This window comes from Lepidochelys olivacea (assembly GCF_965140295.1).
Source record: "Lepidochelys olivacea isolate rLepOli2 genome assembly, chromosome: 1".
NCBI lineage: Eukaryota > Metazoa > Chordata > Testudines > Cheloniidae > Lepidochelys > Lepidochelys olivacea.
The window spans coordinates 246,527,998-246,549,955 of record NC_140411.1 but is presented as its reverse complement, the minus strand read 5'-3'; the positions used below and the strand labels follow the sequence as shown (position 1 = coordinate 246,549,955).

Genomic DNA, 21,958 nt, shown 5'->3' with positions numbered 1-21,958 from the left:
AACTGTTCTCAGATAAAAGAAAAACAAAATGCAGGATTCTGATCAGCTTATTTAGCGCCAGAGGAAACCACCTAAACACACATCAAAGGCATGGGAATTAGAAGCCTATGTCCAAAATGAAATTTTCATTTCATATTCATTTGAGTCACAAAGAAAGACTAAAGACCAAAAGGGATGCCAAAGACTGGTGATTGAAAGACACCTGCAGTTTTGTAAATTTATTATTCATTTTGCACATTCCTACAGCTAATCTAAGGCCCATTAACACATGCAGAAAACGGGGCCACTTATGGTGCAGAGAGCAGGATTCTTGTACATGTCAGCCTGTTGTTCAGTCAGAAGTATTAAACCAGCAAGTAGAGTGGTAGGATGCAGATATTTGAATTGTATGGCCCTGAATCAAAATAGAGATAAGAGGTCTAAGTTAAGGACTCACAACTGAAAATTGTGTTTGTTATATAGAAGGGCCTATTCCAATATGTTATGACATGCAAGAAGTGTTTTTAAATAAATTGAGTAATAATAAAATACCAAATTTAGCAACCTTAAGACACAATGTTCAACTGTATGTAGTTATCTTACCAGAACATTCCGCATATTGAGGTTTCCACTGTTGAAAAACAGAAGGAATTTATGCAAAGCACAGTCCCAAATAATTTTTTTGCATAGCTCTTTTTCTGAGCACAGCTGCCTTTATTCATCCTAGCTATTCACTAGATCTGTCCAGGGAATTTCTTGGGAGATCAGACAATTCCAGGTACCTTTACCCAAACCTACATCCCATCTGTGTCATTATTTCATTCCTAAAACTCTCAGTCTATTGGGGCAAGGCAAACTCCAGGTCAAAAAGCTACCTTTATATCAAAATTTGTCTAATTCGTCACTACCTCTGTCTCTCCCATTTCTCTTTCCTCCCCCAAACTCTGATCCTTTTACCTCTATCAAACATGTTTAATAAATCTTAATTCTTTAAGTGACATTGTTTTCCTCCTCTGGTGCTACTCCTGACATTTCTTCTTGTTGGTGCTTTTTTTCCCACTCTATCCCTGACAGGATGACTCCCAAACCCAAATAAGCTTTCAAGAAAGCCACCAAACACCTCTGTTGTGAACACTAGTGTGAATACATATTTACTTAAGTATGGTCCACAGTTTCTTGTTTGGTGAACTTTCTTACAAACCAAAATTGGCTTAGGTAAACATTTAAAAAAAGAAAATTGAAGTGGTCTTGAGCAACATCAAAGTCAACTTGATTTTATTAAATGAATGTTTGTGAATACTTTTTTGCAACATTTTCCTTGCTCTATACTCCTCAATAAGGATACATACCTGATAATATTCAAAGTTGCTCTTTAAAGAGCCTGTGGAGTCCTGAAAATGAAAAAAAAAAACCTTTTTAAAAATACAAATATATCTCTGGCTGATAGAAAAATGTGGTCTTATTTGTGAATATTCTTTCCAGAATTCTCCAGGTCTGGTAGTCTTTACAATATGCATATTCTCATTTCTCCTGTTAACTGGAGGCAGACCAGGTATCTGGATGTAAGCCAGGCTTAGGACAACCCCCCCACAAAGAATACTCCAGAACTATAGTTTCCAAAACTGAAAAATACTAACTATATAAAAGTTACCAAGTCAACTCAAGCCATTTGCAATAGAGCCAAGGAAAGAAACATAAGTATTTCCTTGAAGGAAATGGTCCTCCATTTCAAGTTACTCAGCAAGTGAGTAATGGCCAGAAAAACTCTGGACACAATACAATGCTCCAAGGGAAGGCCAGACTGTCAAATATGGAAGGTTCAAGAAAGCACATTCACATGCATGATCAAATTTTCAGTTCTCTGTTTTCCTTGTGTCCAACAGTCTTTAAAGTGAGATGTAGAAAGCACTTGGAAAGTTTAGTAAGCTAGAGCAGCCACGGGACTTTTACTCTGCTGCAGCAGTGTGCACACAGGATGTCACACTGCACAGCAAAACTAGTGCGCTGCAGAGTCACACTCTAGCTTGCCACACAGTAATGTCATGTGTAAACAAGCCAGAAGTCTGCTCCTCTCAAGTCTCTGAAAGGAAGTTAAGTTGAATTTCTGCACATTCACTTTTAGGCCCAGGTTCTGGAACAGGTAATGGCATAACTATGGCATCTGATACCTGATGAGGAGTCCTTCCTTGAACTAGACAGTTGTACAGGGAAGGATTTTTTCTTAGATGTGCAGTGATGACTGTTAAAACCTTGCTAAAAGCCCTCAGTGCAGTCGATAGTTAGAAGGCCTACCACAAACCTTACATACCTCCTGTGCTATGGAATTATGAATCACAGAATCATAGAATATCAGGGTTGGAAGGGACCTCAGGAGGTCATCTAGTCCAACCCCCTGCTCAAAAGCAGGACCCATCCCCAATTAAATCATCCCAGCCAGGGCTTTGTCAAGCCTGACCTTAAAAACTTCTAAGGAAGGAGATTCCACCACCTCCCTAGGCAACGCATTCCAGTGTTTCACCACCCTCCTAGTGAAAAAGTTTTTCCTAATATTCAACCTAAACCTCCCCCACTGCAACTTGAGACCATTACTCCTTGTCCTGTCCTCTTCCACCACTGAGAATAGTCTAGAACCATCCTCTCTGGAACCACCTCTCAGGTAGTTGAAAGCAGCTATCAAATCCCCCCTCATTCTTCTCTTCCGCAGACTAAACAATCCCAGTTCCCTCAGCCTCTCCTCATAAGTCATGTGTTCCAGATCCCTAATCATTTTTGTTGCCCTTCGCTGGACTCTCTCCAATTTATCCACATCCTTCTTGTAGTGTGGGGCCCAAAACTGGACACAGTACTCCAGATGAGGCCTCACCAATGTCGAATAGAGGGGAACGATCACGTCCCTCGATCTGCTCGCTACGCCCCTACTTATACATCCCAAAATGCCATTGGCCTTCTTGGAAACAAGGGCACACTGCTGACTCATATCCAGCTTCTCGTCCACTGTCACCCCTAGGTCCTTTTCCGCAGAACTGCTGCCTAGCCATTCGGTCCCTAGTCTGTAGCTGTGCATTGGGTTCTTCTGTCCTAAGTGCAGGACCCTGCACTTATCCTTATTGAACCTCATCAGATTTCTTTTGGCCCAATCCTCCAATTTGTCTAGGTCCCTCTGTATCCTATCCCTGCCCTCCAGCGTATCTACCACTCCTCCCAGTTTAGTATCATCCGCAAATTTGCTGAGAGTGCAATCCACACCATCCTCCAGATCATTTATGAAGATATTGAACAAAACCGGCCCCAGGATCGACCCCATATGGATATATGGAAGTACACATTTTGGAAATCAAGAGATGCAAACTAGTACCCTGGATACAGAGAGGGAATTATCCTGAACTTCAACTTGCATATGAATGTATTGAGCTTTCTTACGTCCCAGATGGGTCACCATCCTTCTTTCCTCTTTGGAATAAGGAAGTATTTGCTGTAGAATGCTTTTGCTGGTAATTTAAAGGTACCCCTTCTATTACTCCAAGAGAAAGAAGCGAGAGGACCTCCTGGTGTACTAGGTCCTCATGAGATGGGTCCCTGAAAAGGGCCAGGGAAGGTGGGATGGGAATAGGCACAGTGTGAAATTGGATAGACTATCCTGTTGTAATCATATCATGACCCATTGGTCTGGGGGTTATGGAGGACCAGGCATATCTGAAAAGAGGCAAATGGTTACAAAGGAAGGGTCGGTGGCTCTGGATCCAAAGGGGTAAGGTGCATGTCTTGAAAGTCTTATCAAAATGAATATTTTGGCTCCAATGCAGACTGTGATAAGTAGGCTTCAGAGGTACCCTATCTTCTCTTATGGTAATGCTACCACTGGAAGGCTCAGTCGATCTTTGGTGAAAGAAAGAAGGTGGAGCTGAGCTCTGTGGGGCATAAAACTGCTGCCTGATGGCTTTTTCCTTTAGGGGCAGGTTTATAGAACCCGAGAGAGCTAAGAGTCACGATAGAATATTTCACTGTATGATGGACTCCACCTGTTTTAGAGGTGAACAACTCTGATCCTTGAAAGGACAAATCCTCTGCTGTAGACTGAACCTCCTGACAGTGGCCAGACCCCTACAGCCAAGATGCCACTCTCATCATGACTGCGGTGGCCATCAATTGTGAAGTGGTGTCTGCTGCATCCAAAGCAGCCTGAAGGATGGTTCTGGCAATCAGCTGTCCTTCATTTACGTTCTTTCCCTTGCATCTGGAGGCAATTTGCCCTGAATGCTGCAAATTTCTCATAGTTCAAATAATCATATCTGGCCACGAGGGCCTGATCATTTGCAATCCTAAAGTGTAAAGTAGCCAACTAATATGATTTATGGCCAAATAAATCCAGTGTTAAGTGATCACGTTCTTTTGGTGTAGTCTTATTTTGCAGATGTGACTTTTCATCAGCAGCTGTCACTACCAATGACCCAGCTGAAGAAAATTGTTGATGCCTGCGACCCAACGGAGCTGGGGATGAGGGGCTTGGGGTGTGGGAGGGGACTCTGGGTTTGTGGGGGGCTCAGAACTGGGGCAGGGGGTTGGGGTGCAGGAGTGGGTCAGGGCTCTGGGCTGGGGGTGCAGGTTCTGGAGTGGGGCTGGGAATGAGGAGTTTGGGGTACAGGAAAGGGCTCCGGGTTTGAGGGAGGGCTCAGGGCTGGGGGCAGGGGATTGGGGTGCAGGGTTACTTCCGGTGGCTCCCAGTCAGCAGTGTAGCCGGGGTGCAGAGGCAGGCTTCCCGCCTATCCTGGCACCACGGACCGCGCTGCACCCCAGAAGTAGCCAGCAGCAGGTCCGGAAGGTTTAGAGCAATTTCCTCTTCAATGCTCTAGGGGAGAGCTGCACCAAGGAAGTTGAAGCAGTTGACCTGCTCGGAGACAACTGTACGCAGGGTTGGGGTGGGGGGGCCCTGGCTGAGGTCAGAAGCCAGTCAGAGCAAACTCTCCATCATAAGCAGATGTAGTTTAAGTTTCCAGTTCATTCTGGCCTTCAATTTTAATTTCAGGCAGAAATTACACTTTTGGGAAACATATAACTCCCCAAGGCAATGGATGCTGATCAGTATAGCCTCTCAGCCCAAAAGCAACATTTAAACCCAGATAAACTGGGCATACCCTCCTAGGGCTTCAATTCCCCTGATGCGAAAAAACAAAGAAAAATAGATGGAGGAACAATGGTCCTTATCCTAAAAGTATAAGTAAAATCTTTTTGTTTACTTTTTTTTAAAAATTTAAACTATAAAAATTACTACAGCTAACTAACACAAAGGAAACTCTAAGAACTAATGTTAACTAACTATTAACAATGAAAGAAAAATACAGCTGAGGTAAACTCAACTCAGACGCTGTTGAGGCTCCATCTCAGGCCACAGCAATTGAGAAGGAACTGAGGACAGTTCGCTTGGGCACCTCTATATAGCGTCGGTGCAGGGCACAAGGCTGCAGGGGATGCATGTGTAGACCTAACGGACACTGCTACCTAAAATCTCTGATCTGGGGTGCAGGCACACCTACAGTGGAGCACCCATTGGGACACTACTCAGTGAAGAATCGCAGGATACATGCGCAGCGATAGCAGATGCTGCTGTCCAAAAGACTCTGAATTTGAGCACTCATGAACCTTTAATGGAATGATCATATAGATAGTCACTTGAAAGAGAACTCCTTGTGCTTCAATGATCCTAGGCCAGTGACCCATACTGATGGATCTGAAAATATACATGGTCTGACAGAGTGAATGTCAAAGTAGACAAAAGCATGGGAAGTGGAAGAAAGAAAGATGAGCTCAGCTAGGAAGGCTTTTGCTATCAATCCCTAAGATTAAACTGCAGGAGGCTGTACTTTCTCAATGGAGAGGGTCCTAGAATATAGTATTTACTGCCTTTTGGCTCCAGAAAAGTCTGGATTTAAAGGCTTTCAGGGCACAGTGAAAGCCATATTGTTTCAGGCATGCATTTGTATAATTATGAACGTTGAAGTATGTTGAAGGTGTTTTGTATAGTGAAGGTTCCTCTACTACATGATGCAGGCATGTATAGATGCTTAGGGTCTTTTAAATTGAGTACGTTGATTATAACCTGATTGAACACCAAATGAATGTATAAATAAATAATTAAAATAAGGTAATTGCATTACATTAGCTTACTTGTTGGTTTGATGACGATTGTGTTGATTCTTGTACAGAAACAATTTTCTTTATGCCCACAAACTGTATATAGTTCTGACATTCAGAGCAGGGAGGTTTCGTGCAATAAAGAACATCGTTCTCTTCTATTTTTTTTCTGGATCTGAAAAAGATAAAGTAGCAGCATTTATTCTCTGCAAAAGCAAAACAAGAGATCATGGTGAGGTGTCCCTCAAATAAATCCTAGGATTTTCCCTGAAGAACCTTATTTATTGTTAGTTCTCCCTGTCCCAGATTTCCCATCTCACTTTATTTCTGCCTTTGAGCTTCCCATCATTATACATACACATTTACACTTATTATTTACAACAGTAAAATATTTATGTCTTAACTGAAACCATTTCAATCTTGTTGGAGTATTCTGTCTTTTCTCTACAGAGAAAATGGCCATAAACTGGCTGCTAGGCCAGTTATAACTACCATCTTTCCCTCAACCGCTGGATGTATAGTCTTCTTGTACTCTCAGTGTGCTCTCAGCTGTGAATAAAAAGTAACTTCACTGAAAATGGAGTTGGAGCAATGTAGTCTAGTGGAAGGGAAGCCAGGAAATTTGGATTTTAGTCCTGGTCTTAACACTGCTTCCCTTTGTGGTCTTGGGTAAGTCACACAAACTCTATCTGTACCGGTTTCCCCATCTGTAAAATGAGGATAATATCTGCCTTCTTCACAGGAATGTTACAGATTAATTAATTAATGCCCCAAAATAATTTTAAACAGTTATATGCTAAGTATTATTAATGGTAATTACAAACTTCAGTGTTTCAGAGTAGCAGCCATGTTCGTCTGTATTTGCAAAAAGAAAAGGAGGACTTGTGGCACCTTAGAGACTAACCAATTTATTTGAGCATGAGCTTTCGTGAGCTACAGCTCACTTCATCTTCAGTGTAAAACAGCTGTGAGTTCACAATCAGGCTCATACTGCAGTACTGGGAATACTGTTATTTAATTTTTGCATATTTTAAAGGAATGTGAAAATGAAATGACAGTGAACATTTTCAACCTGGCCAGGGAATGCTGTAGGTTGGAGAGGAAAGAGCAGTCTGCTGGATTCAGGGGTACTAGCTAGAAGAAAGGTTTACTCACCTTGTGCAGTAACTGTGGCTCTTCAAGATGTGTGTCCCTATGGGTGGTCCACTTCAGGCACATATGCACCTTTCAAACCCTTGATCGCAGATTTTCTGTATGCAGTGTCCACTCAGACCGTGGAAGCATTCTATACAACCTTGTGCCACACTCAGAGGGTACAGAGGGCTGCATGGGTGAACTGCCCTCCGGTCCTTCTCTATCCCAACATGCAACAAGAACAGTCCAAAGCAGAGGGGAAGGAGGGCAGGTAGTGGAGCACCCATAGGGGGACACAGCTTGAAGAACCACAGTTACCGCACAAAGTGAGTAGCCTTTTCTTCTTCAAGTAGTGTCCCTATGGGTGCTCCATTTCAGGTGACTCCTGAGCAGTATTTTCACAGGGAGCTTCAGAATCAAGTCCAACACTGAAGACAACACAGCAGAACCAAGTTCTGCATCAGATCTGATGGCGTGGACCAAGGCGTAGTGTTTAGAAAAGGTGTTCACGGAAACCCATGTAGCAGCTCTGCACATCTGAGGCATTTGGATGTTTTTGAGTCACACTGTGGAAATTGCTTGTGATCTGGTAGAGTATGCTGTAATCCTCTGAGGGAGCAAAACACCAGCTACACCATAATAAGCAGTAATACACCCAGAGATCCATCTCAACAGTGTCTGTGAAGAGATCATAGGTTCTTTTGATCCTTCCACAATGGAGACAAAGTGTCTCAGTGATTTCCAAAATTGCATGGTCCATCCAGATAAAGGGTCAATGCCTGTCTAACATATGCCTGTCTAACATACAAAGGGAAGTCTCTCACTGAGATTTATGTGGTTTAGGGAAAAATACCAGTAGATTAATAGACTGATTAAGATGAAAATCCAACAGCACCTACCTTTGGGTGTGGTTGCAGGGAGACCTTGTCCTTGAAAAATACTGTAAATGGGTCAAGGCTTCCATTTCTCCAGCTGACATGATAGCTTCTAGAAAGGCCATCTTCATAGATAAGTGAAGCAAGGAGCAGGTTGCCATAGGTTCAAACGGAGGTCTCAAAAGGTATCTAAGTACCAGGTTGAGATCCCAAGTCAGAATACAGATTCCCAGACCCTTAATAAATCTTAAGGACAGAGGATGTGCAAAAACAGAATACCCCTCTAATGGGGAATGAAAAGCTGATATTGCAGCAAGGAGAATCTTAATGGAACTAACTGATAAATCCGATTTTTTTTAAGTCGAGCAGATAATTCAAGATGGCTGAAAGCAGAGAAGATTCAGACACAAGGCAGTGCTGGTGACACCAGTGATTGAAGGTCTTCCATTTCTGAAGATAAACAATTCAAGTTGACTCCCCTCTACTGTTTAATAATACTTGTTGTACTCCTATTGAGCAGGTGGATTCTAATCCCATGAGCCATCTAGGAGCCATGGTTGGAGACGGAGGACCCCTAGGTTGGGGTGAAGCACATGACCTGCTTCCTGGGAGAGGAGATGAGGGACATTTGAAAGATTGAACGGTGGTTGGATACACAGGTGAAGCAGATAAGGATACCAAACTTGCCTGAGCCAGGTCAGTACTATAAAGATAACTCTGGTTTTGTCCTGCCTGATCTTCCTCCTCACTTTTAGAATTAGCGGTGTTGGAAAGAATGTGTAGAACAGGCCGTTTGTCCAAGGAAGGAGAAAGGCATCTCTCAAAGAGAGGGGAACTTCCTGTTGCTGTATGTGGCCAATAGGTTCACCTGTGGAAGTCTCCACCTCTAGAATATCCAATGAAGGGTCTGAGAGTCCAACTCCCATTTGTATTTCTGGGAGAAGCATCTGCTGAGCATATTGACTGTGACATTCTGGACTCCAGGAAGGTAAAAGGCTGAGATCTGAATCTGATGGGTTATACACCAGTTCTGTAACTTTATCGCTTCAGCGCACGGGGAGGGGGAATCTTTCAGCTCTATTTGTTGATATAGAACATATAAGCTACATAGTCCATCATCATACTCTTTGATTTGCCTTTGATGAGGGGTAGGCATTGAAGGCAGGCAATTCTGACTGCCCTGAGTTCCAACAAGTTGATATGAAGACCAGTTTCCTGAGGTGACCAGGTGCCCTGAGTTGTGACCTGCTTCCTGGGAGAGGAGGAAGTGCTCCCCACACTAACAGCGAGGCATCCATTCTCACAGTTACTGTTGGAGCTTGGATGCCCGTGCAGACACTGCGTGATCTTTCCAGTAATCCAGGGAGTTCTTCACCTTGAAAAGAACTGTAACCAGTTTGTCCAAGCTGTTACTGGCAGAGTAATAGGTCCTCCTGAACCAGCCCTTGATAGCAGCAAAGACATAGGCCTGGTCTCCACTACACAGTTTAGATTGACATTAGCTGCCTTACGTCAACCTAATTATGTCAGTGTATACACTTCAGCCTTGCTCCCACCAATGTAAGGGCTTGTCTACACTACCGCACGGGGTCGATCTAAGATACACAACTTCCACTACGTGAATTGTGTAGCCGAAGTCGATGTACTTAGATCTACTTACCGCCGTGTCTTCACTGTGGTAAGTTGACAGTTGACGCTCTCCCATTGACTCCGCTTGAGCTTCTCGTTCTGGTGGAGTCCTGGAGTTGACGGGAGAGTGCTTAGCAGTCAATGTATCGCGTCTAGACGCGCTAAATCGACCCCCGCTGGATTGATTGCTGCCCGCCAATCCGGCGGGTAGTGTAGACAAACCCTAAGTGCCCTACTACACCGACATAATAACTCCACCTCCAAAAGAGGTGCGGTTATGTCGTTGTTGTTAGGGCGACACAGTGTCTGTGTAGATAGTAGGAGCTGTGAAATTGACAAGAAAGCTGGCCAGCTAGAGCCCAGCTGCCCTCTGCTCTCCTGGAGAGCTGGGCAGCTAGACCCCACTCCCAGCTGGGAACATTGGCTGTCTTGTCAATTTCGTGGCTCTGAGAAATTGACAAGGCTGCCCAGCTCCCAGCAGGGAGCGGAGGGGGGAGAAGCTGAGGCAGCTGGACCCTGCTCTCTGGGGACAAGAAGCTCCAGATAGCTTCCCCCTTGCTCCTGGCAGGGAATGGGGAGGTGAGAACCCCAGGGCAGCTTCCCCCCCCCACAGTGGGGAAAGGGGAGGTGAGACGCTCTGGGCGGCTTCCCTCACTCCCAGCGGGGAACAGGGAGGCAAGAGAAGGCAACGCATCAGGAGCTTCTGGCAGGGAGCTGCCTGTTGAGCTGAGACACTTGGCTCTCATCTCCCCACACTGCCCCTCTTAGGTCAGTGAAAGTGGTCCTGGTGAGCACACACACCACCAACCCAAGGAGGGTAGTGTGGACATGCACCACTGCAGTAATTACTGTGGTGGTTGTAAGTCAACTTAACATAGGTCAACTTATGTTTCTAGTGTAGACATGCCCATATTCTTGCATGCTTGATCCTAAAGGTGCAAGCTGCCATATGACTCAGGAGCTCCTAACAGTTCCTTACAGTAGTATGGGGACTTCCTTGAATTGTCCCGACCAGATTCGACAAAGTTATGAATCTGTCTGTGAAAAGGGAGGCCCTGGCTGCCAATGAATCCCAATATGCCCCTATGAATTGTATTCTCTGTGCAGGGACTAACTTGGACTTCTTTAGGTATAGCTGGAGACCCAACTCCTGGAAGAGGAAAAGAGCTGTTTGGGTGGAAGTTAGTATTGCTTTGTAAGATCAGTCCTTGAGCAGCCAGTTGTCAAGCTACAAGAAAATTCAAGAAGATTAAAGTTGCTTCTCACTGAAGGTTAGCAGCCACTACCACTAAAACCTCTGAGAACACCCTTGAGGCCAAAGAGAGGCCAAAGGGAAGTACTCTGTATTGAAAAGGATCCTGGCCTATGGTGCACCACAGATATGTCCTATGTGCGGGATGTATTGCTATATGAAAATAGGCCTCCTGTAGGTTGAGGGCTGAAAACTAATCTCCTGCCTCTAGAGAAGGAATTATAGATGCCAGAGTCACCATCTGGAACTTCTGAGATTTTACAAATTTGTTCAGTTGTCTTAAATCTAAGGTCGCTCTCCACCTTCCATCCTTCTTTGGCACGAGAAAATACTTTGAGTAAAACTCTTTCCCCCTGTGAGGGGATGGATGGGACTGATTCTATTGCTCCTAATCAAAAGAGGGAGTGTACTTCTTCACTCAGTATTCTCTTATGAGAGGAGTCCCTGAAGAGGAACAGGGAAGGGGGGTTGGGTGAGACCTACAGTGGATGGTGTAGCCCAATGTTATAACCTCTCTGACCCACTTGCTTGTTGTAATATGCTGCCAAGCCTATTAGAAATGGGAAAGCAGTCTCCAAAAGTGGGAAGGTAGGCAAAAGGTTGCAGCTTGCAAACTAGAGCTGAGGGAGGAGTTGAGCCGTCAACTGAACTGTCAAAATTGCTGTTTTGATGATGACTGGGTGCTAGCTGAAGGTGGGACGCTCTTTTCTGCTGAAATCTGTCTTTTTCTTGCAGGTTTGGTAGTTATGTGAAAACCAGAGAACTGAGCTGGCACAATCTCTGGGCAGTTTGAGACCTGCTAAATCTCCTCTTGTTTGGAGGGGTGTATACACCCAGAGATCTCAACGTGGGCCTGGAGTCCTTCAGCATGTGCAATGACTCATCTGTAGTTCCTGAGAAAAGTTTCTGACCATCAAATGGGATGTCCTCAACTGTATTCTGAGCCTCTCTCAGGAATCCTGACAACTGGAGCCATGATGCCCTGTGCATGTCAGCGCCTATGGAGATGGATCTAGCAGCAGCGTCTGTGGCATCCAAGGATGCTTGGAGAGAGGTTCTGGGTAATAACTGACACTCCTCAATGATGGCCTGGACATGTTCTCTATGCTCCTGTGGAAGATGTTTAATAAAGGATGTGAACTTGTAATTCGTATAGTCATAGTTGGCTATGATCGCCTGATAATTTGTGATCCAAAATTGGAGGGTTGCGGATCATTAGGCCTTCCATCCAAAAAGGTTTAACCTTTTATGGCCCTTGTTATGAGAAGTAGATCTGGAATAATGCTGTCTACTTTGCTCATTTACAGCATCCACCATCAGGAAATAGGGTTGGGATAGGAAAACTAAAATTCTGAGTCCCTGAGAGGGAAGATAATATTTCTTATCCACCCATTTACAAGTTGATGATTTGGTGGCAGGAGTTTGCTACACAGTCTTTGCTGGATGCAGGAGCACTTCATTAACGTGTAGCGCAACCCAAGTGGATGTCACCGACTGCAAAATGTCCAGGAGCTTGTAATGTGAGCCTTTAATCTCCTCAAGAGATGTCTGGAGGGTGTCTGCCACCCCCTTCACAAGGTCTTGGAATTGACAAAAATCATTGGCTATCGATGGTGTGCAGGCATTACTGCCTCCTCCAGAGATGCAGACAAAATAGAGGCTTAAGGAACCTCTCTGTCTGCCCTAACTTCCTGTTCCTCAAAGGTCTCCTTACGTTGGGGGTTTGGTGCTGGAGACTATGTGACCCTAATTTCCTGGTGCAGTGGAGCTGGAGATCTGGCAAATTGCAGCTAATGTGCTGCCCAAGGATCCCAGTATGCCACTGGGGAGGCCCATGCTGGAGAGCAGGTGATACCCAAGACTGAGCCCACTATCCCTAACGTCAAAGCATGGGTTTCTTTAGTGATGTGAAATGGAACCCCACGCTGATAAGGAGGCAACTGATTGAATGTCTCTTTCATCCTCCTCATTGTCCTCCAAAGGGGGGGGCCCAGTAGAAAAGGGTGGAGAATCCTGCAGTACCAGGAAGCACCAGTAATGTGGAGATTGGGGTCTCAGTACTGAGAGTTGTTCGGTACCCATAAGCAATGGAGACTCTGACTCATCAAACACTTACAAGTCCCTGGAGTAATGGCATTCCTGTGGTACTGACTGGGTTAGCAATGATACAGCAGTTGACTAGGCAGTATCATTGGTTTGGAACCCACAGGTGTCGGGGCTGAAGGTATATGCTTTGATGTTGTCAGTACCAATGTGGAAAGGCACCACTGGTAAGTCTGAAATAGATGGTCCCAATCTTGAGGCGGATGGTACCGGGGTTCTGCCAGTGCCATGTTTCTCCAAAGTGTTCCACAATCTGATACCGGAAGAAGTCTTTAGCCTCCATGGGACTGAGTCAAAGGTTAAAGCCTCTGACACTGTAAAACCTGGCAGGAGATTGGGACTTCTTGAGAGCTGCTCCTTGTGATGAGAGACTGAGTGCCTCTTCTTCAGTGCATTCCTTGAGTCCTCTGAGCTCCTCCCCTTCTTAGACAAGACCTTAGCCAAAGTCAAAAGGATACTGGATCCGTCTGGAGATAAATGTGTGGGACGGGAGTATCCTGACCTAACTCAAAGGGACTGCTCCATCAGCAGCCGCTTCAGTTTGGTCTCCTGATTCTTCCAAGCTCTAGATTTTAGAACCAGGCAAAAGTTACACTTTTGGGAGATGTGAGTTCTGGGCACCACATTTCAGAAAAGATGTGGACAAATTGGAGAAAGTCCAGAGAAGAGCAACAAAAAGGATTAAAGGTCTAGAAAACATGACCTAAGAAGGAAGATTGAAAAAATTGGGTTTGTATAGTCTGGAGAAGAGAAGACTGAGAGGGGACATGTAACAGTGTTCAAGTACATAAAAGGCTATTACAAGAAGGAGGGAGAAAAATTATTCTCCTTAATCCCTGAGGATAGAACAAGAAGAAATGGGCTTAAATTGCAGCAAGAGCAGTTTAGGTTGGACATGAGGAAAAACTTCCTGTCAGGGTGGTTAAGGACTGGAATAAATTGCCTAGGGAGGTTGTGGAATCTCCATCATGGGAGATGTTTAAAAGCAGGTTAGACAAACAACTGTCAGGGATGGTCTAGATAATACTTAGTCCTGCCATGAGTGCAGGGGACTGGACTAGATGACCTCTTGAGGTCCCCTTCCAGTCCTACGATTCTCTGTCTATAGTGTTGGAATCTCCTAAACTACAGATACACGTAGAGTGGCTGTCGCTGATCTCGATAGCCTCCCGATGAGAGAGGCAGAGTTTGAAACATGGGGAGCCAAGCATGCCCAGTCAGGCCAAATAATCTCCCCAGAAAAAGTGGGAGAGAAAAAGGAGGAGAGGAAAAACTGAAACCTCTCACAACTATCTAACTACTTCCATACTAGCAACAACTAATACTAATTGGAAACACTAAACTAACTAAATAACTACAAAACACGCTGAGGCACACATGAGGCAGACATACTAGAGCTCCTTCTCAAGCCAAGGTGATAGAGAAGGAACTGAGGGTGGTTCACCCACGCAGCCCTATATACCTTTGCAGCATAGCACAAGATTGTATAGAGTGTACGCATGGGCTGAACGGACACTCCTAACGGAAAATTACCTATCAAGAGCAGGAGTGGCACATGCACACCTGAAGTGGAACACCTATAGAGATGCTACTCAAAGAAGAAGTGTCTGTTTTGAAGGGCAGGAGAGTTCTGGAATTCTAGTGTATCTGAACCTCAGCTAGCCTTAATCTGCTCCGAACACAGCTGCTTGCCTATTGCTAAGGCAGCAGCAATGCCAGCCAAAGCATCTTCTCTCCTTCTTCTCCAGTACCACAGTTAAGTGCCTGCACAGGGAATAGTGCCATTTGCTTGTTGCTAAGCAATGGAAGCAGAGCATTTTCATCCCAAAATGGCCAGTCTCTGCTATCAACAAAGTCGATAGTACCAGTGCTGCCCTCATCAGCTCCCCACACATACAGATGTAAATAATTCACCAGCCACTACCATTGTCACCAGAATCCTCAAGTCAATCCACCTCCCACTACTATTGCTGTTCTAAGGATCAGCTGATGCTGCCAGGTAAATCTTTCAAAAGGTGTTTGGAGCTTCATGTTGTGGGGAGGAGGTAGGCATGTTGGGTAACTATTCCTGAAGAGTGGAACAGTGTTATGGTGAAAAATTTGTGAAAAAGCCTTTGTTAAAATTTTGACAGCATATTACTGTGCCCAGAAGTGTAGAATATTAGTAGTCCTAGGGGGAGATAAATTACTGGGCAGATATCAGGTGAGGTGATCAAAGGTGCATGCTGAATGCAATTTATATCACGGCTCCACAATTAATCACATGGATATTACAACTGCATTGATATATAGTATCATAAGGAATTTATGTAAAACCACTGAATTATTTTTAAACAAATAATAATACAATAAATAAAATAATAATAATAACCTGAATAGTAGAGCATTTACTTCAGCATGGATAAGGACTGGTCCTTTTGCTGTTCCTGACTCTTTTTTGATGTTTCTACCTGCACAAGGCAGGTTTGCAAATATTGCACCAATAGGATATCCATTATAACCTGCCCCAAACTAAGAAAAATAATCAGTAGACCCTAACAGAGCTGTAAGATAACAAGAATGATTAAAAAAAAAGAAAGACACATATCTCTGTAGTTTAAATAAAGATAAATACAAATACATGAAATTGCCTTTTTTTTAGACACACACAATTTCCATTTTGAGAAAAGTTTGTAATATACAATAGTTACATCACTTTTACTTCTCAGGTATTTTTCTACTCAAATACTCAGTCACTGTCTAGTATCAAGACCAATTATTTCTTACATATATACAACAGTCTGAGAGCCCTATAATGAATGCAATATACACTATTTTGTATATTGTTATATACTGCTTCTCAAAGTTTTGAGGCAATTTTTCCAATTTACCAGATTAAAATATCTCAACTACACCAGCAAATAACCTTCTCACTCTCACTATCCCATTCAAAACCACTAGCTACTATACATACTTTTTTCCTGCACCCAATGACCTCAAAATTCCTCCACCACCATAATATCTTTCCCTCCCTACCTTAATAATATAGTTAGGGCCAGCTTCTTTGCTGGGCCATGGTGAATCACTTGCCTGGATTTCAATATCATTATTGTTACTGTGTTTATAGTTAAGTGATTAGGAGCTAGCCTTCTGAGGGAAAGGAGGCTGTAAGTGAAATCCAGAATATCAGAGGAAGGAGGTGCCAGGAATTGTTAGCTGCAATTTCACAAAAAGAAGATGTGTTTCTTTAAATGAACTGTACGTGGTGTTCTAGAAACTTTAGGTGTTTTAATAAGAATTTTTAGGTTTTCAAAGAGGTGAGAAAGGTTCAAGGCCAGATTCTGATTCAGTTATCTTGATGTAAAATTAAATCTAGTGTAACTAAGATTAGATTAAAATCTCATCTTCAAGGCCCAATACTAGGGTATGCATTATCACTGTGTTACAGAAGTGGTTGAGAGTGCAGCCAAAAAGCCCTGTGCTCCTATGGGGTACTGTGCCTTATACACTTTACTAAGGGCTAAATACTGAAGGCATTATCTAGTTGTAAGGTAGATACATTAATGTAGCAACGAGCAGCCAGGTAACAGTGGCAAAAGCTGGAAGTACCAGTACTAGTATACTCATTAGTTAATGCACTGGAGAGAGTGAACATTAAAGGAAGTTCATGGAGCATTTGCCATACTTACAAAATATCCATTCTGATTGTATAATATGCAACCCACACCTCGATCTGGATCATCTTTTATAAGAAAAAGAGCATTTTATATCACTTTAGTGGTTAGATTTTAAATATTATATTGTGGCTTAAGGTGTCACACTTTAGAATATTGGAACAGAATGTATACGTAGACTGATCTGTCTAAACTATCACAAGTTCCCCTACAGAGCATACACTATATTAATACATTATCTAGATAGCAACATATACACTGTTATTATGGAAAGGCATTATTATAATCAGATACAAAGAAAAGCATATTTCATCACAACACAACAACCCAATGTAAAGTTTTTCCTTGATTAGTAATCTCAAAATATAAACACAATACAAAACACTGAAAATGGAACATAAAATGTTTTATGTACACATTAATTGGGTATGGTGATGAACTCCAAATGCAAGGCCACTTACATACATAGCTTTACCATAAACAAACAATTTTACACACTTTTCCTGGTAAACTACAAATGCAAAAGAAGAATGAGCAATTATAAGTAAAAAGAAAAGGAGTACTTGTGGCACCTTAGAGACTGACCAATTTATTTGAGCATGAGCTTTCGTGAGCTACAGCTCACTCAAGTGAGCTGTAGCTCACGAAAGCTCATGCTCAAATAAATTGGTCAGTCTCTAAGGTGCCACAAGTACTCTTTTTCTTTTTACGAATACAGACTAACACGGCTGTTACTCTGAAACCTGCAATTATAAGTACTTTACCAAAAAATGTGTCTGTGGATAAATATATTAACTGATCATTTTCGTTTGACATTATCACAAGAAAATGCTCAGAGGCCAAAATAATGAAAATAAAAAATATCTAAATATAAAAATTCATACATACACACAATCCAGAGAGTCAGAATTATGGGTGCTGTGTTGTGATGAAATGTGCACTTCTTTGTACTTGATAAAAAAACTTTTATGTTTATTAGGTGGACATTATAAGATTTACTATCATTTCCTTGCTTTTAATTGCTTAGGTTTTATAAATGATATTAGATAAGGACGTGGTTGTCACTTAGTAATCTTCATTGTTTTTAAACAAAGCTTTTTGGGTTTGAAATATGATAGTGTGATTCAAAATAAATTGTTGCAATTTCACTTGCACTCAGTGGTGAGCTGGAGCCGGTGCCGGTTTGCTAGAACCGGTTGTTAAATTTAGAAGCCCTTTTAGAACCAGTTGTTCCGTGAGGGACAACCGGTTCTAAAAGGGCTTCTAAATTTAACAACTGGCCAAAAGTGGCGCCTTAGGCGCCGACTCCGCGGGTGCTCCAGGGCTGGAGCACCCAAGGGAAATATTTGTGGGTGCAGAGCACCCACCGGCAGCTCCCTGCCCCACCCCCGGCCCCAGCTCACCTCTGCTCCGCCTCTGCTTCCTCCCCTGAACACTCCACCCTGCTCTGCTTCTCCGCCCCCGCCAGGCTTCCCGCAAATCAGCTGTTCACGCGGGAAGCCGGGGCGGGCTGAGAAGGCAGCTTCACGCTCAGGCCCAGGGAGGCGGAGAGGAGGTGAACTGAGGCGGGGGGGGGGGTGAGGAGGGCTGCCCGCACCGCAGCAAGTAACCCGGGGGGGGGGGGGCTGCAGGGGAACCGCTCCCTGCCCCAGCTCACCTCCGCCACCCTCAGCCTGAGCGCAAAGCCACCACCTGCTTCTCAGCCCTCCCAGGCTTCCTGCCAAACAGCTAATTCACGGGAAGCGGGCGGGGGCGCGGAGAAGCAGAGCGGGGTGGTGCATTCAGAGGCAGAGGTGGCACGGAGGTGAGGTGAGCTGGGGCCGGGCCCAGGGTGGGGAGCTGCCGGTGGGTACTCTGGGCCCACCAAATTTTCCCCATGGGTGCTCCTTTTGATGTGATCAGTGCGGGGAGCGGCCGCTCCCCCGGCTTTCCCACTAGCTACACTCCCGCACCCCTAGGAGCAAGAGGGACCTGCTAGATGCTTCCTGGGAGCTGCCCCAGGTAAGCACCACCAGGACTCCCCACCTCACCCCCACGGCAGGTCCCTCTGGCTCTTAGGGGTGGGTGGGCACCCACTACAGTGGCCCACGAGACCCTCCTGCCCGGTTCTGGGGGCAGTCAGGGGACAGGGGAAGTGGGTGGATGGGGCAGGGGTCCTTGGAGGGGGAGCGTCAAGGAATGCGGGGGGTTGGATGGGGCAGGAGTCCCAGGGGGCAGGGGTGGGTAACAACCCCTCATAGGGTGAGGAGGGAACCAGTTGTTAAGATTTTTGGCAGCTCATCACTGCTTGTACTGATCTGAGTTTAAATCTACTTTGACTCAAATGTAGTACTGGATATGATTTCAATAAACATATCTACTTATTTAAATGAAAAATTATTTATTTAGCTCCTGGGTGAGGAAAGCATGCCAATTCCTTTGTTATCAGCATGAGTTATGAAATATTTGGCTTAGCTCTAACTAAATTTATTAGGAAAAAATACGTTTTCATATTTGTTTGCTATTTTTTCTATATTTTCAGTATACTTACCAGATCTTGCTGCTAAAAGATAACAAAGCTGCAATGCATGTGTGTGCATTTTTTCCACTTCAATCTTTTCTTTTTTTTCAAATTCTCCATGGGGACAATGCAGTAAACTATCAAGGCAACACAATGCATTCTTCATCTGCTCTGCACATATCCTTATATGGCCTTGCATATTAAGCAATGAACTATTTTTTTCCATGTCTTTAGGGACAGCCTCAGCATAATGGGAACTGCATTCTGTGCACTTGTATATTTTGATTCTAGATGAAATCTTAAATACAGCGTCAGAGTCTGTGATTGGTAGAAAAACACTGCTACTTATATTACTTCTGAGAAACATTTGGTCAACTTGCTTGAGATCTTCCTGAACTGCTGAATCTTCCCCTTTTATTTCTGGAGACATTGGCCAGTAATAGACTGAAGAAACTGATCCTAAAGATGAAAATTTAGACTGATTTGTAGTACAATTCAACCAGACAGGATCATTAATGCCTACATTTCTTGATAACAATGGTGGGCCTAATTCTCTATTGCAGTGCAGCCAGTGTGTGAAATGCTGTTGGTGCATTCTAGTGAAGAAAAACTAATGTAGCTGGCCACAGAGAATATCCACACCCCAGTACAGAGGGCTCCTTGGATGCTGTAGAATCACTGTAACAGCTACTATCCCACCCGTCATACCTGAGGCCAGTAGAGAGAGCATGGCTGAGAAAAGGAGCCAGGGCCAGGTTAGCCTTACACCCAGCTATTCTAACTTTTGCTAGGGGCTGGTCTGGTGCCCAGACAGCTCAGTAGTGGGAGGGCATAAAAGCAAGCTTTGCACCATCAACTTGAGCTGTAGCATGTGGCCCTTGGGGACAGGGGAGCCGAAAACTGAGTGTTATATACTTTTGGACCTGCTTCATAAGTGGATCCTGACACAAACTCACACTACATGACTTGAGAACTACAATTTATGACCCTAGCCTGCAAATCCTTTCCAGGCAAATAGTTTCACTGATTTCAAAGGGACTACTTACATGAATAAAGGACCACTTGTGAGAGTCAGGATTTGCAGGACAGAGTTCCATAAGATAACATGATTTTTTCATACCCGATATTCAGTACGGGCTTATTTCTGATCTCCTTACCCAAAAAAAAAAAAAAAAAAGAAAAAGAAAAAGAAAAAAACCTCCCATTGACTTCAAGGGTTGGTCAGTTTATTATTTACCTTGAATGAGAAATGTAGTACAGATGGAGCAGGGTTTCCTGGACAAATACACAGTGCAGTTACTCAAAGAACAGGGAACGTTCAGCATGACATGTTGCACAGCATGTAAGTTTTCTCTGGAGCAGCTCATTGCTACCACTTTGTGTATTTTGTCTGACTCACACACAACAATCCCAGTTTTATTGAACTGAAAGAAAACATTGTGACTTACTATTTGTCTGCAAATTTTATTTTACAAACACCTACGTTTTAAAAAGCAGCTTCAATGTATTACAGATTTGGCCACACTGTATATAAGTACATTGATTCTTGAGTCCTAATAACCTTTGGCTCTTAATTTGTCTTTCTGCTTTATCAGCCCTATGCATATTTATTTACTTGTTCATTATTCTTATTAATTCACTATCTTTATATGCGTATGCTGTTTCTGAATGGACCCAATCAGTCTCCCTTTGAAGTCACTGATGAAACTCCAAGTGACCTTAAGCAAGCAAAATCAACCCATAGTTTTCTAAAACACCCTCAAGTGAAATTTATGAGCAAGAAAAAGGAACCGTGACTTTGTGAGGGGTCTAAATCATTTCTATCAGGATCTTTTGTCAGCATTACATTAGCTGTGATGGATACAGTAAGGCAGAGAAACATCAGTGCTACTGATTAGATTGCAAGCTTTTTGGATGAGAAACTATGTCCACGTATAAGGGAGCTAGATAGGTTAATCAATGGCTATCTTCCATGAATCTATCAGCCAGGATGGGCAGGAATGGTGTCCCTATCCTCTGTTTGCCACAAACTGGGGGTGGGTGACAGGGCATGGATCACTTGATGATAACCTGTCTGTTCATTCCCTTTTGGGCACCTGCCATTGGCCACTGTCAGAGGACAGGATACTGGGCTTGATGGACCTTTGGTCTGACCCAGTAAGGCCATTCTTATGTTCTTATGTTTATACAGTGCCCAGCACAATAAAGACCTAATCCTTCTGGGTGGCTTTGGATTCAAATAATAGATGATATTATCTGACAAAGCATTCTTATGAAGTTAGTGTATAACTTAAGCTCAAAGATCTTCTCTGTGGAGGCAGTAACTGGAATAATCTACACTAGGGGGTTTCACATGTTATTCAATTATCTTAAAGAACAGTAGTTAATCTGGCCCATTATGCACAGGAAGGATGGAAAGTGATCAATAATATTTAATACATAAAATGTTTTACATTTTAAAATCTCTATACAGTATGAACAAATCTCCAAAGCACCCCGGCAAGTAAGCTTTACGATCCCCATTTAACAGATAGGAAAACTAAAACAGAAGACTTGTATACACTAGCCTTTTCCAGAAATCTCCTACCACTGTACTACCTACCATTAGGTATGTTAAGCATTATGGTATATTGATATGATATAGTGCCTGTGAATGATCACATCTCAGCTGTTATCTAATTAGGGAACTGAGCTCTTTATGTAA

At 43.5% G+C, this 21,958-nt stretch overlaps 1 protein-coding gene across 5 annotated transcripts in view; it reads right to left on the bottom strand.

Annotated features, from left to right (window-relative positions):
• The window catches only part of LOC311514251 (uncharacterized protein), a 74,306-nt gene that overhangs the window by 42,509 nt on the left and 9,839 nt on the right, over positions 1–21,958 (bottom strand). For all 5 annotated transcript variants that reach the window (XR_014709852.1, XM_084616673.1, XM_084616672.1 and 2 more), the window contains exons 4-10: positions 20,492–20,678; positions 19,285–19,713; positions 16,770–16,822; positions 15,473–15,612; positions 6,142–6,283; positions 1,329–1,370; positions 583–610 (exon numbers count right to left, since the gene is read on the bottom strand). Coding sequence is in view for 4 of the 5 variants with exons in the window: in XM_084616673.1 (XP_084472799.1) it covers positions 583–610; positions 1,329–1,370; positions 6,142–6,283; positions 15,473–15,612; positions 16,770–16,822; positions 19,285–19,713; positions 20,492–20,678 (1,021 nt within the window). In the remaining variant the exon portion in view is untranslated. The remainder of the gene's footprint in view (positions 1–582; positions 611–1,328; positions 1,371–6,141; positions 6,284–15,472; positions 15,613–16,769; positions 16,823–19,284; positions 19,714–20,491; positions 20,679–21,958) is intronic.